The following is a 12,899-nucleotide window of genomic DNA, read 5'->3' on the forward strand; positions in this document are numbered from 1 at the left end:
TGCAAATGAAACAGAAGCATTTAATAGATGTGTGGACGAGAAAGGGCAGAGAAGGTGCCAGGGCGGGGCGGGAAGGAGTACAGTAGCAGTCTGGAGAGGCACATTTGCAAGGCAGGGGAGTCCCGCTTCTGCTTCCAGGAGTGCTCTGGGCCACTCAGCCTGCCAACTCTCTCCCAACAGCTGGGAGGAGAGGCTGGCCCCTCCCTACCTTTCTCGCCTGTAGCCTCCGGAGGAAGTAATTCCTTCCACCAAGTCGCAGGCTGGAGCAACCCGGAGTGGTAGCAGCTGCGGACACAGGCTCACGGGTGGTGAGAGCCTTTACACCTGCTCAAGGCCCTTCAGTGCCTCCTTGCAGCATGTGGAGGGATCATGGGGAGGGGCTGCTCTCAGGATAGGGATAAAGCAATGGCCCAGCACGCAGGGCCAGTAACCAGGGTGAAGCAACCAAGACGAGTGTGGGGGCAGAGAGGCCACCCGCCAGGCTGTCCTGGGCCATGGGCCACGTTCAGAAGACGAAGGAAGAGGTGGGGCCCGCAGAGCTGAGTGCCTGCTCCGCCTGGGCCAGGCTGTCGCTGGCCTGGCGTTCCAGGTCCCAGCACTCCTGCAGTGTGTCCTGGAACTGCCGGCAGGCCTCCTCCAGGATGGAGCTGCTCTGGCTGGGCCAGGACTCCCAGTAGCCTGGCTCCACCCAGGGCTGGGCCTCGGTGGCTCTGGGGCCGGGACTGGAGCTGGGACGCAAGGAGCTGTCCAGGTCTCGGCACAGCTGGTAGAACTCACTACCGCGCCCAATCACACGCTCACCATCGATGACTTTCAGGCCAGGCAGCAGCTCCCGGACTGCAGCCCGGTAGGAGGGGCTGGCACAGAGCGGGTTGCTGAGCCGGGCCAAAGGGTCTCGGAGCCGCAGGTACTCCAGGCACGGTAACCCAGCCAGACACTGCAGCTGGCCCGGGGTGGCCAGTAGGTTGCCTGCGGCATTGAGACTCTGCAAGTTCTCACAGGTGGCCAGCGGCTCCAGGCCCGTCAGCTGATTGTTGGAGACATTGAGCACGGCCAGCTGGCGCAAGGAGGCCAGCGGGCCCAGGTGGGTGAGCGCGTTGCCCGATAGGTCCAGCCACTCCAGGCCCAGGCACTCTCCCAGGCAGCCCAGGTCGGCCAGTCCCAAGCAACGCAGCTTCAGCAGCAGGATGGACTCCAGGGAGAACTCGCCTGTGCGCAACTTCAGCAGCTGGGGCGTGATTTGCAGCCCGCCAGCCTCTCCCGGCTTCTCCCCTGGAGGCTCCATGAGGTGGAAGTCGGCTGGGATGGCCTGGGCCCTGGCAGGACTGTCACGGGGTTCCACTGGGGGTCAGCTGGTGCTTGCCCCGAAGCAGGCACCTTCCGCTCTCCCCAGGCCAGTGCCAGGAGGCCTGGTTCCAATTCCCTGCACGAAGCCAGCCAGTCCCTGAGGAGAGACAGTCAGTCAGCAGGCAGCACTTTCTGTGTCTTATGCAGCAGGTGACGGCAGGGAGTCTGACCCTGCTTTTACCATGAAAACCAACAATCTCGGCCAGGCAAGACCTGAAGACCAAGCTGGGACACAGCCCACAAAAACCATCTGAGTGACAGGGATGGGGTGCAGGCCCAACCCAATGGGAGCAGCCCAGACTGGCCCCGGCTGCTTAGGGCCATGCTGGATGGATTCAGGCCCAACATTACCAGTTCTTTCTGTTAAATCCAAACTAGGGGCAAAACATCATTATTTTACTTTTTCAGTAACCACTCACAATCCATCCCTATTAATTTGGGGGTGTACTTTAAGCCGTTATGTTTGAACAGGCAATAGGTAACCACCATCACCAGTTTGTTTTCTTTCTGGGATAATCAATATATATGCAACGCAAATGAGAGCACATGTGCCTTGTTTGATTCAGTCAGTATTACTGCAATTCTTTCTAACAGCAATGAATTCAAACTTGTTTCCAGATTATATGGGTCAACTGGTGCCTCTGGTTGGAGCTGTAGAGCATAAGAAGTTGGCCTTTAGTCCTAGAGGAGGAAACTGAGGTCAAGGTAGCGAAGGGTCAGGGAAGGCTGGGGTAAGTGGCCCGGCTAGGTCCCACACCCTTGCTCCTACCACTTCACTGCCCGCCAAAGCTAGCTCTTTTACTCTGGCCTCCGCTGGACAGATCAATGGAACAGCACTGGTATATGTGCAAGACAGCATGGTGCCAGCTGCAAATACAACATAAATTTCCCAAAGGGCAGGCTGTTTTGGTGGGAGGGGAGGGTGGCTCCAGAAAGCCAGGATGGGCACATCAAATTGCCAGGGGCTGCAGGACCAGGTGAGTCCAGGTGCCAGTGCATGACTGTGGCACAAAGCAGGGGTGGCCTGGTGGAGGGACCGCAAGATTTAAGCAGGAAGGAAAATAACAGACCTCTTCCAAGCGCAGCTTTCCCAACCTGGCAGACTTTGGCCAGGTCCAGTCCCAGGAGTCTCACCCAGGCCGGCGGGGTGATGCCTGCCCTGCAGATCTGATGCAGGGTGTCGGCGATTCCCGAGTCTGAGTTTACACATCAACACTTTTCATTTTCCCTTCTCCAAGGAAACCAGGCCCAGAGCCTGGTCCACTTAGCTCCTCCCACACCATCAACAAAGATATTTACTATGTTCCCAACCAGGGAACTAGCGAGGATGTAAACAGTCTTGCCATCCTTTTGTCCTCTCCACCCCGTCTGGGAAGGGGAGTCCTTGTGCTTATGGCCCCCATTTCCTTATCTAGCTCCCTTCTAGTCTGCAACACTCCAGTTCACTCTCTTTTATTTATACCTCATTTCTTTCCAAAAGGAACTGGAAGCATCTGCCAAGAAAAGTGTGGATTCCCTCCATGGGAATGGAATCTTTTGGGGTTTGTAAACAGGGAGTGATGCAATCAACTTTGCATTTGATTAAAGCTGCTCTGGCCCCTAAGATGGGGGGTGCAGGAGGAGTACCAGGTACTAGAAACCTGTCTGCTATGAAAACAAAAGATACAGGCCCTAAGGAGGGCAGGAAGCAATGAGGAGGAGGAGAAAGAGTCTAGGACAACTGGGGAATCTGGCTGGGTGACTGTATGCAAGGGGCTCCTTTCTTTTCTTTTTTTTTTTGAGACAGAGTTTCACTCTTGTTGCCGTGGCTGGAGTGCAGTGGTGCAATGGCGTGATCTCAGCTCACCGCAACCTCCGCCTCCCGGGTTCAAGTGATTCTCCTGCCTCAGTCTCCCAAGTAGATGGGATTACAGGCATGTACCACCATGCCTGGCTAAATTTTGTATTTTTAGTAAAGATGGGGTTTCACCATGTTGGCCAGGCTGGTCTCGAACTCCCGACCTCAGGTGATCCCACCTGCCTCAGCCTCCCAAAGTGTTGGGATTACAGGCATGAGCCACCCCACCTGGACTGGGGCTCCCTTCTCAAGCATGTGAAATACAGGTGGGACAGGTTGGAGACAAGAAGACATCCAGCTACACAGCACTCAGCTTGAGTGAGTGTGGCATGGGGCTCAGGAGGCAGCTGGAGCTCCAGGCCGGAGGGATCCAGGCACCATCAGCAGGGAGATGGCAGCTGGCATCAAGGAAGGCATGCAGTGCACAGGGCCAACCATGCTGGGGACACAGAGCTCTCTAAGAACCCGCAGGCCTCTCTCCAGGAGCAGGCACCCCTCCCACCCACCCACCATTTCAGGAGTGAATGTGGAAGATGTCCTGTACACAACAAGCAGCAGAGGTGGAGGCTAACCTATGAGGCTGAATGAATGAGTCTGTGAAGGATTCTGCCAAGCAGCCAGAGGGAGGAGAACACGGAAGGCTTTTAAGGAGTGAGACCAACACTGCTAGGATGCCCCACTGGACTCAGATGAGATGAGGCTGGGGAGACAAGAGCAGCCACTGGATGAGCAGTCCTGGGCACAGGTGAGGCCAGAGTGGGACTGCAGAGGTTAAGGGAATGCCCTGAGGAACTGGGTCAGTAGCTTTTTAGATGGAGATGATGGCTCAGCAAAGGGAGAGACCAAAGACGCAGGCAGACAGAGGCAGGCAACTGTGCATGCTCACACCAGGAACATGGTTTACAGAAGAGGAAACGGAGCAGAAAGACCCCACTGGGACAGAAATCAGCCCTTCCCTGCTGCCCTCCAACACACAGCCCTGCACCAGTGTGGCCCCGTCCTGCCCTCACCACGATGCAGGCCGCCTGGGTCTTGGTGATGGGTTGTGCAAAACCCTCATTCTCTTGGGGATCAGTGACCTCTGCTGTGTTTCTGGTCCATCACCTGCACACTGCAAACAGGTAGCCCAGTAAGACCGAGAACCAGCTGGTGCCCACCTGTGCAGCCCCAACTAATATCAGGCTGCCCGCAGACATAAGGAGGATGGCTTCCCGCACGTCCACCAGGTTCAGCACTCCTCCAGTGGGAGCCGTCCTTTTCCTAACTATGGAAATGAAGGGAACAGAGACCTCCTGGCCCAGCAAGAGAGTCTGGAAAGAGGACTGGTGACAAGGATGGCACTTGGGCCCTTTGAGGGAGGTTGACTGAGAACCAGGGAAGACGGTCCCAGGCCTTGGTGAGTGTCTTCTACCTGGGAAATGATGCGCAAAGGGCAAAGCTAAGTCTAGGGGGAGGAATGCTTCAACCCAGAGCAGCCTTGGGTGGACTGGAGGCTCTAACGCTCTAGAAGAGGGGTTCCCAACCCTGGCATTACTGCCATCTGGGCAGGCTAAGCCTTGGTTGTGGAGGCTCTGCACTGAAGGGTGCTGAGCAGCATCCCTGGCCTTTGTCCACTAGACACCAACAGAACCACTCCCCTTACCCCACTTGGAACAACTAAAAACGCCTCCAGACATTGTCAATGTCCACTGGGGGACAAAACTGCCCCTCGATGAAAGTGAAGGTTATAGAGCCCAAGCCCCCTGGTTTGGTGCCATCGAGCTCTCTCACCCTCTTCCTTTCACCCCCACCCAATCTTCTCACATTCTTCTCCCGAGCCTCGCTGCCTCACCAGTCCTCTCCCGGTATGTGAGTCCGCTCAGTGATGCCACACAGCAGAGCCACGATGCCACTTCCAAGAACAGTTCCGACTGCTCAAGGACGGAAGCACAGACACGCACGCTGCCTAAGGCAACCTGAGGATGCATCACATTCCCGGATCCTCTGCGCTCCGACATGTGAGTCAGGATCCTGCGAGTGAGGTGCAGGACACTGCAGGGAGAGGTCCAGCAAGCCCTGCCCCTCCTATCCAGATGCAATGGCGTCAGAGCCAGGGGCAGTAGTAAGGCCGCTCCCCAAGACAAACCCGGCCTCCTATCACCTGTGAATGTGTCCCCATCACTCCACTTCCACACCTAGTGCTATAGGCAGTGGAGTGATCTAAGCAATCTGGAGGCCAGACTTTAATTCAAATCATACTATTCCAGTCATTAAAAATGTTTACAAAACTTTATTTAACAGGTGCAGTTATTATACTGTGAAAATGAAAATATCACATACTAAACAGTACCTAGGGTATGATCTCAATGTAAAAGAGGGAAAAATGTCAAACTATTGATAGAGGCTATCTCTGAATGAAAGGAGTATAGTTAATTTCTCCTGCTTCCTTACATTTTCAGTAATACCCAAATGTCAGAATGAATTGGTCACAGTGAAACACAGGGCTGGCAACCCATCTAGGAGAGGCAAGGGAACAGGTTCCTGGGGCTGCCAGCCAGTAAGGGGAGAGTCTGTCCCTTCACCTCCATGGCCAGTGACATGCTGCAAGTTAGGCCTGGAGCGTTCCCCTGCCTCTTCCGACCTGCATCTCAGCAGCCACCCTACCCAGTGACCAGGAACCCTTAGGCTACCTGGATGTAAGTCTTGTGGGGTTGACGGGCCACCCCCTTCTTTCTTCTCCTGTCCAATCCCACTGGTTCCTGGATCCCAGGCCCTCAGCTCTGCCCTAAAGGAACTCTGAGCAATCCATGATGAGTGTGTGCTACACACATCCTTTCTCTCTTCCAAATAAGGAACTTCCCCTTTAAAAGTGGTCCACGACAAGCAGGGGCAAGGGTGATGGCGGGCGGGGTATACAGCCGGCCGCTGGGAGCCCAGAAAAGCTACTGAGGCTGCTGTCACTGGAGGAAGAAACCCCAAGGTTTCCAGCAGTCTGGAAACAGACTATTGGTAAGAACACCATTTGAGGACTGGCATCTCAGCTCTCCTAGCTAGCCGGTCAGTCCCATCAGTCGGGTTCTCTGGCTACTCCGATACCCCCAAAAAGACTGGTGTGTGGGGTATGTGAGCACTCTGGAAATGGCTATTCTACCTTGGGATTTCCTTCTCCCTACACTGCAAGCCTCAGAAAGTGCTGCAATAGCTTACCCAGCCCCCAAGAAGCTGAGGACATATCCTACCTACCAGCACACGCCCACTCCACATCCTTGGCCACTTTTTGAGAAAGCAAGCCTCTTAAGGGCTTGTATCCACTTCTCCACACAGACAAGGTGTATTCAAGGACCTTCACACCCACTTATGTTTTAACAGAGCATCACATGGACAAAGCCGAGTAGTACAAAATTCATAGTCACCTACGAAGAGAGTAAGCGCATACTGCTAGACATAAAGAAAGTAATGGGGAGATGGAAAATGACATCTCCCAGAAAAAAAAATATGGCAATCTGTCAAGTGAGAAACTGACCCTTTCTTACCAAATAGGTTTAAGATTCTGGCCATGAGCATGTGGCACCCAGGATGCAACACCCGGCTCTCTGCTTTGACCTACTACAGACAGGGGCTCTCTAGGAGTTCACCGGCAGGGTGAGCACTGGCACCTGCCATGTCTGCCATCCCACCCTGAGGGGACTGCAGGGCCTGTATCCCTTTGGCCAGGTCACCACTAGAGCAGATGAGGGGAGGCGGGGTGTAGTTGAGGAACTGCTCCAGGTTGGTCTTCAAGTATGCTCAATGGCCTCCATGTTGAGAAAAGAGTTTCGCTCTACAAGGGTGGGGCTGTTCAGGGAGGCAAACATGCTTTCAGAGAAGCCTCTTGTCGGGGGTAAGACAGACAGATGGTGGCCAGGCTTCTTGCTTCTTCTCCCAGGAAGCCAGGGGGTCGTCCTGGGCTCCGACGGTCTCATTCTCCCAGATACGTCTTGACAATGATGCTGGCCCAGTGGCTCTTGGTGGACAGCAAGTCCCCACTCCTCTCGGAGGCCAGCAGCCCCACGCTCTCCAGCAAGCCCTTCTCCCTCTGGGCCAGCAGGAAGGCCCCAGAGCAGCCACTGCTCTGCAGAGGCTCCCCTAGCTCTTCCTCTCCACCCCGCAGCTCCTGGCTACCCAGGTGAGGTCCATGCACAGACCCCTGGGGCTCTTTGCAGGGGGCTGGGGGTGGTCAAAGAGTATTCAGACACCCTAATCTCCTTCACCTTGTACACAAGGACTTGCTTCCAGTAGTCAATGTCAGCCCCCACAGGAAGGATGGCCTCAATCTTGCCCTTGAAGCAAGAGTCCAGCAAAGTGGCCAGCACAAACTCCTCGCGGTAGAAGAGCTCATTGAGCTGACAGTCGGTGCAGAGCTGCAGGGCCAACCCCTTAGCCAGCTGGATGGCTGTGCCCGCCTCCCCGACACTCTGCTCCTGAAAGTGTCCGTGAACCTGCTCCAGGAAGATGTGCAGGGAGCGCAGCTGGGGCAGCACCTGGCTCAGAGAGGCCTGCACCACACTCGCCTCGTGGACCGCCATCTGGAAGGGCTGCAGGAGCTTGCTGAGGCTGTCTGCCAGGCTCCAGAATGTGGCCGACAAGGCGACACCAGCCTTCCCCAGCTGGTGCCTGCCCTTGTACTCTTCAAGGGGCTGCTGCTGCTCCACCAGCCACTCCAGCAGGTGGTAGGCCAAGACCCAGTGGACCAACAGTTCCTCAAGAAGCTGGTGGGCCGGGAGGGCGTGCTGGCGCTGGAGCTGGGTGAGGAGCCCCCGGGCCTCCACAGAGCTTTGGAAATGGCTGCAGATGGCCTTGGCAGTGCCCAGGATGATCTGGACACTGTGATGGTGACACAGAAAGTTTCTCACCAGGGAGTCAAGGCAGTGGGTGAAACAATGGATATGGGTATAGCCCTCGCCCTTGGCCACCTGCTCCAGGTTGGGACAGCCGCTCGATACCAGTAAGCCCGCTCCTGAACCCCCCCACCTTGAAAATGTTTCACAGGAGACTAGGGTTCAACTGGATTGCCCAAGACTTGATCTCTGGCTACTGGAAGACTGAAAATTAGACTAAGGTGCTGAGACACCCAGGGACACCAAGGTTAGGTGAGGGTTTCCTAATCCTAGGGCATGGGACTTGCTTCATACCCCAGATCCGTCCTCCACTGGATTGGGCTAGGCCTACCATCCACAACAGGGGGTATGTGTGTGTATTCATAGAAAACGTGACTTGGGAAGGCTAAATGTTAAGACCAGTGCCCCTGTACCCCTCCTGTGCTGTCCAGGGAAGGATATATGAAGCAAGGACTACAATTCTTAACTTTTCCAAATTCTTGGGTTCAAGGGAGCCCCGTAAGGGAGGGCCTCTTCATGTGGTGTGCACAGCCGGCGTCCTGCCCTGCTGCAGCAATGATTCAGTATCACGGTAACTAAGGAGAAAAAGGGGCCTCATTTACATCCTGTAGGATCACCACGAACCTCCCTTGCTGGGCTGAAATGGGACAAGTGTGATAGAACGTGTTCAGGGGTGCACATCTCATCCTGGGTTTGTTTTCCCCTGATGCTGCCCCCTCTAGTTCCTGTATTTGTCTGGACTTCGTAGCAGTTGGTGACTGCTAGGTGGCCTAGTTTGTGTAAATATACTGTGTTGGTCTTTCTCCATGTTCTTTTGGGGTTTTATTATTTCCAAACTTTTTTGTATTGAGAGAAAAATGGCCAAGGCATCTTTACAGAAAGTTCTGAACCAGGCAAAAAGGATGTAAAACATGAGTTTGGGGGACCCTCGTATTGAAGTAGGGATCTTGAACTATCCTTTCTTTGTGTTCCCCTTCCTCTATTTCCTATTTTGGACCAGATCTTCTGCCCTAAAAACTTGACTTCTATCCTACCTAGTTCTCCATCCACCTCCCCCAAAAGGAAACCTACATACCCACACACGCATATATTGAATTCTTGGGCTGTCTCTGCAACTCTTAAATGATGTATGTGAACAACCTGAAGAAATTAGGCACCCTCCATCTCTTGTTCCCAACCTGAGTCAATGTGGTTCACCCCAAACACTTAAGATACTGCTTTATTTGGATGGATCAAACCTACTTAATCTGTAATCTCAAAGGAGGGAGAAGCGACCAGGGGCTTCCACGTAGAAGTGAGGTCAGGAGACCAGGTAAAGGAATATGAGTATATATCCAAGTCACTTGGGAATTTTGTGCAGGTGCAAGAAACCTTTTTTTTTTTTTTTTTTTTTTTTTTGAGACCAGGTCTTGCTCTGTCGCCCAGACTGGAGTGGAGTGGCACAATCTTGGCTCACTGCAGCCTCAACCTCCCAGGCTTAAGCAATCCTCCCACCTCAGCCTCCCAAGTAGCTGGAACTACAGGTGTACACCAACACGCCTGACTAATTCTTTCTATTTTTTTGTAGAGACAAGGTCTCACTATGTTGCCCAGGCTGGATTCCAACTCCTGGGCTCACGCAATCTTCCTTCCTTGGCCTCCTAAAGTGCTGGAACTATAGGGGTGAGCCACCACACCCGGCCCAGTGCAAGAACTTATGTCAAAGTGGCTATAAGATTGTTTAAAAGGAGATAGATGAATGTAACCCCATGTTTAAAGCTAGAAACCAAAGCTTTATGTGAAATCTTGAATTTAGGGGCAGAGAGGGAGGGTAGAAAGGCTGTACCTTCCCTAATCCCTGGCCCCTCATTCCTGAACTGCAGGAGACCAAGCCCCTTGGGTTTTGGCTACTCCATCTCTGGGATGCATCTATTGGATGACTGATTTTTCTGTACCAGGTACTTCCATTTCCATTTCCTAATCACTTGGTAACACACATGCTGACCCTTTTCACTTCCCTTCTCCTTTCCCTGGAAAGATATAATGAATAAAGACTTTTTGGTACTGAAAGTAAAAAAAAAAAAAAAAAGATAAAAAAGATCTGACAATGAGTGATGTTAAACATTACTCACCAGGGTAATGTTTAAAAAGAGCCACCAGAGATAGCAGGGCTGCCTATATAACAGGTGACAAGACGGCTAAGAAGGCTCAAGCAAGACTCTGGACAGAAAGAGGAGCTCCTTCCAGCCAGAAGAGCCTCAGAAGGGTTAAGTGGCAACAGCTTCAAGCCCATCTCGCAAGAACTTTCAGCCACCAATAAATCCAAGAACTGAAGGCCTACTGCAGGGTGACGATTGTGGGGGGGCTAGGTAAAACTGCAAAGGAAACACAGGCTGCTGTCCTGGGCCCACAACTGCTCTCGGATGTCACACTGGAGGGGACTTAACTCACACTTCATGACTGAGGAAACTGCAACCTCAGAGTATGAACATCCAGGCCTCCACAGGCCGTCTGCAGAACAGGGTCACACTCCAAAATCTTTTTTTTTTTTTAGACTGGGTCTTGCTCTGTCACCCCGGCTGGAGTGCAGCAGCATGATCTAGCTTGTTGCAACCTCTGCCTCCTGGGTTCAAGTAATCCTCGCAACCTCAGCCTCCCAAGTAGCTGGGACTACAGATGTGCACCACCACACCCAGCTAATTTTTGTGTTTTTTGTAGAGACAGGATTTCACCATGTTGCCCCAAGCTGGTCTTGAACTCCTGGGCTCAAGCGATTCCCCTGCCTCAGCCTCCCCAAGTACTGGGATTACAGGTGTGAGCCACTGCACCTAGCACACCCAAAATCTTCATCTTAAAACCTACCCAGTTACCCCAGGACACCAATCGTGCTCTGTTTCTCAATTAGCTTTGTCTCATCATAAATGCTATACTCTGTAGATACTCTTGATTCACTCAATCATTTAATAGAAAGTCATCAAATGTCTACTATGAGCCAGCACTGTGCATTCAAGATATGAATAGAAGAGAGTAGTTGTCTGGCTGGCACTTGGGGCTCAGGATGAGATGACAACCTAGAAATGGGCTCATTACTAGACCAGGGGGAAAGCAGGGTACAGTGCTACGAGGCGGGGAGGGATCCCTGGGGGCCCCCAGGCTGACCTACTGAGAAATACTGTCTTACAAGGGGTTGTTTACCTTAGGCTATTGCTTCACAATCTTCAATCCCCGCAGACCCATCAGGAAGATCTGGGATCTTGTGTCATCACTGGTACAACAGTAACACCACCATGTTCTCTTCTACGGGAGTACTTCAGGACGACAGTGCACCTGGCACTGTTGAGAGTCAACCTTCAATCCAAATGAATCTAAAATGTAAATTTTAAAAAGAAAGTCATTGACAAATTCCAGTACTTTATTACTAAGAAGTTATTTGTGGCTGGGTGTGGTGGCTCACGCCTGTAATCCTAACACTTTGGGAAGCCAAGGTGGGTGGACTGCTTTGAACTCAGGAGGTTGAGACCAGCCTGGGCAACATGATGAAACCTTATCTCTACAAAAAAAAAAAAAAAAAAATTCAGCCAGCTGTGATGGCCCGTGCCTATGGTCCCAGTTTCTTGGCAGGCTGAGGCTGGAAGACGGCTTGAGCAGGGAAGTGGAGGTTGCAGTGAGATGTGATTGCACCACTGCACTCCAGCCTAAGCAACAGAGCCAGACCCTGTCTCAAAAAAAAGAAGTTACTTGTGACACACATCACCACAGCTGACAACACACTGGAGGCCTACAACCACAACAAGACAAGATTCCAAGGGCTTCTAAGCTGAGGCATGGCCTTTTGGGCTGCACACCTGCCCACAGTCGATCACGTGGGCGGCAGTCAGGAAAGCGCCCTAGCCAGACCTCACAGGAAGCAGGCACATCCCTGGGAGGCAAAAGGGAAAGAGGGCCAGGCCGGGGTGAAGGCAGGGCGGGGTGATGGCAGAGCGGGTGGAGGAGACTGTGGGGAGAGCTGTTCAGGAGGTGGCCCATGCCTAAGCCTTGAGTGGAAGAGGAGGAAACGATGGAGAGAGACTCCATAGTGATCCTCTTTACTCATACAGGTCCATGTGGGCTATTTTGGGGCAAATCTTCAGGCAAGTTTCTAGAGAAACTGAGGGAAAACACCAGAGGGTGCTGCCCAGGTAATGCTGACAATATAGGGAGGTGAGAGGATGAGCAGATCTCAAAGGTGACTGAGAGGCAGAGGAGAGAGACAAAGAAAAACCAAAGTAAAGTGAAGTTAGGAAAACCAAGAAAAGACTTTCCAAAAGCAGTGGTCAACGGGGTCAAAGGTCCCTTCAGTGGGTGGTCCAGCAGGAAGTAGGGGAGAAGCAGGAACCAGGAATGCTGGAGGTGGGGGTGGGAGGGAAAAGGCTTGGCTGGGTCCCTAAACAGAGAGAAGATGCCCTGGGAAGAGCGGGGAGGCTAACTACACAGGGAAGAGAAGCTTCCTAGAGAAAGGGATCCAGGGCACAGGCGGTGGAAGGGATCGGCCTCAGAGACCAGGAAGAAATCTTATTTTTCCTGACAGAGGAAGTAGGACGGGTCTGGTGACAGGCAAGTCCTGGAGTGCAGTGCAGGAGGGAAGTGAGGCAGCTTATGCCTGAGAGCCAGGCGTGTTGATTGTTCAGGGGGAGCTGTACATCTGTAAAGGCAGCCAGCGGCTGGCTGAGTGATCTGGCTTAGCCGGGGCTGGGAAGCACCTCCGCACACTGGTTCAAGAAATTAGACACGTTCTTCTCATTGGTCTTACCAAGCCTTTTCCCAAGTGCGTGCCCAGAAGGAAAGGGGCCACTCTTCTACTTCTCTTGTGCCTGCAAGAGAAGTAGAACCCCACCCTGGGC

General features: G+C 53.0%; 1 protein-coding gene across 1 annotated transcript in view; it reads right to left on the reverse strand.

Annotated features, from left to right (window-relative positions):
* The window catches only part of LOC105474881 (leucine rich repeat containing 61), a 14,063-nt gene continuing 1,164 nt past the window's right edge, over positions 1-12,899 (reverse strand). The window contains exons 2-3 of the mRNA XM_011729745.2: positions 11,215-11,384; positions 1-1,444 (exon numbers count right to left, since the gene is read on the reverse strand). Of these exons, the coding sequence (XP_011728047.1) occupies positions 506-1,285 (780 nt within the window). The 5' untranslated portion in view covers positions 1,286-1,444; positions 11,215-11,384 and the 3' untranslated portion in view covers positions 1-505. The remainder of the gene's footprint in view (positions 1,445-11,214; positions 11,385-12,899) is intronic.

The sequence above is a fragment of the Macaca nemestrina genome, chromosome 4, assembly GCF_043159975.1.
Source record: "Macaca nemestrina isolate mMacNem1 chromosome 4, mMacNem.hap1, whole genome shotgun sequence".
Taxonomy (NCBI): domain Eukaryota; kingdom Metazoa; phylum Chordata; class Mammalia; order Primates; family Cercopithecidae; genus Macaca; species Macaca nemestrina.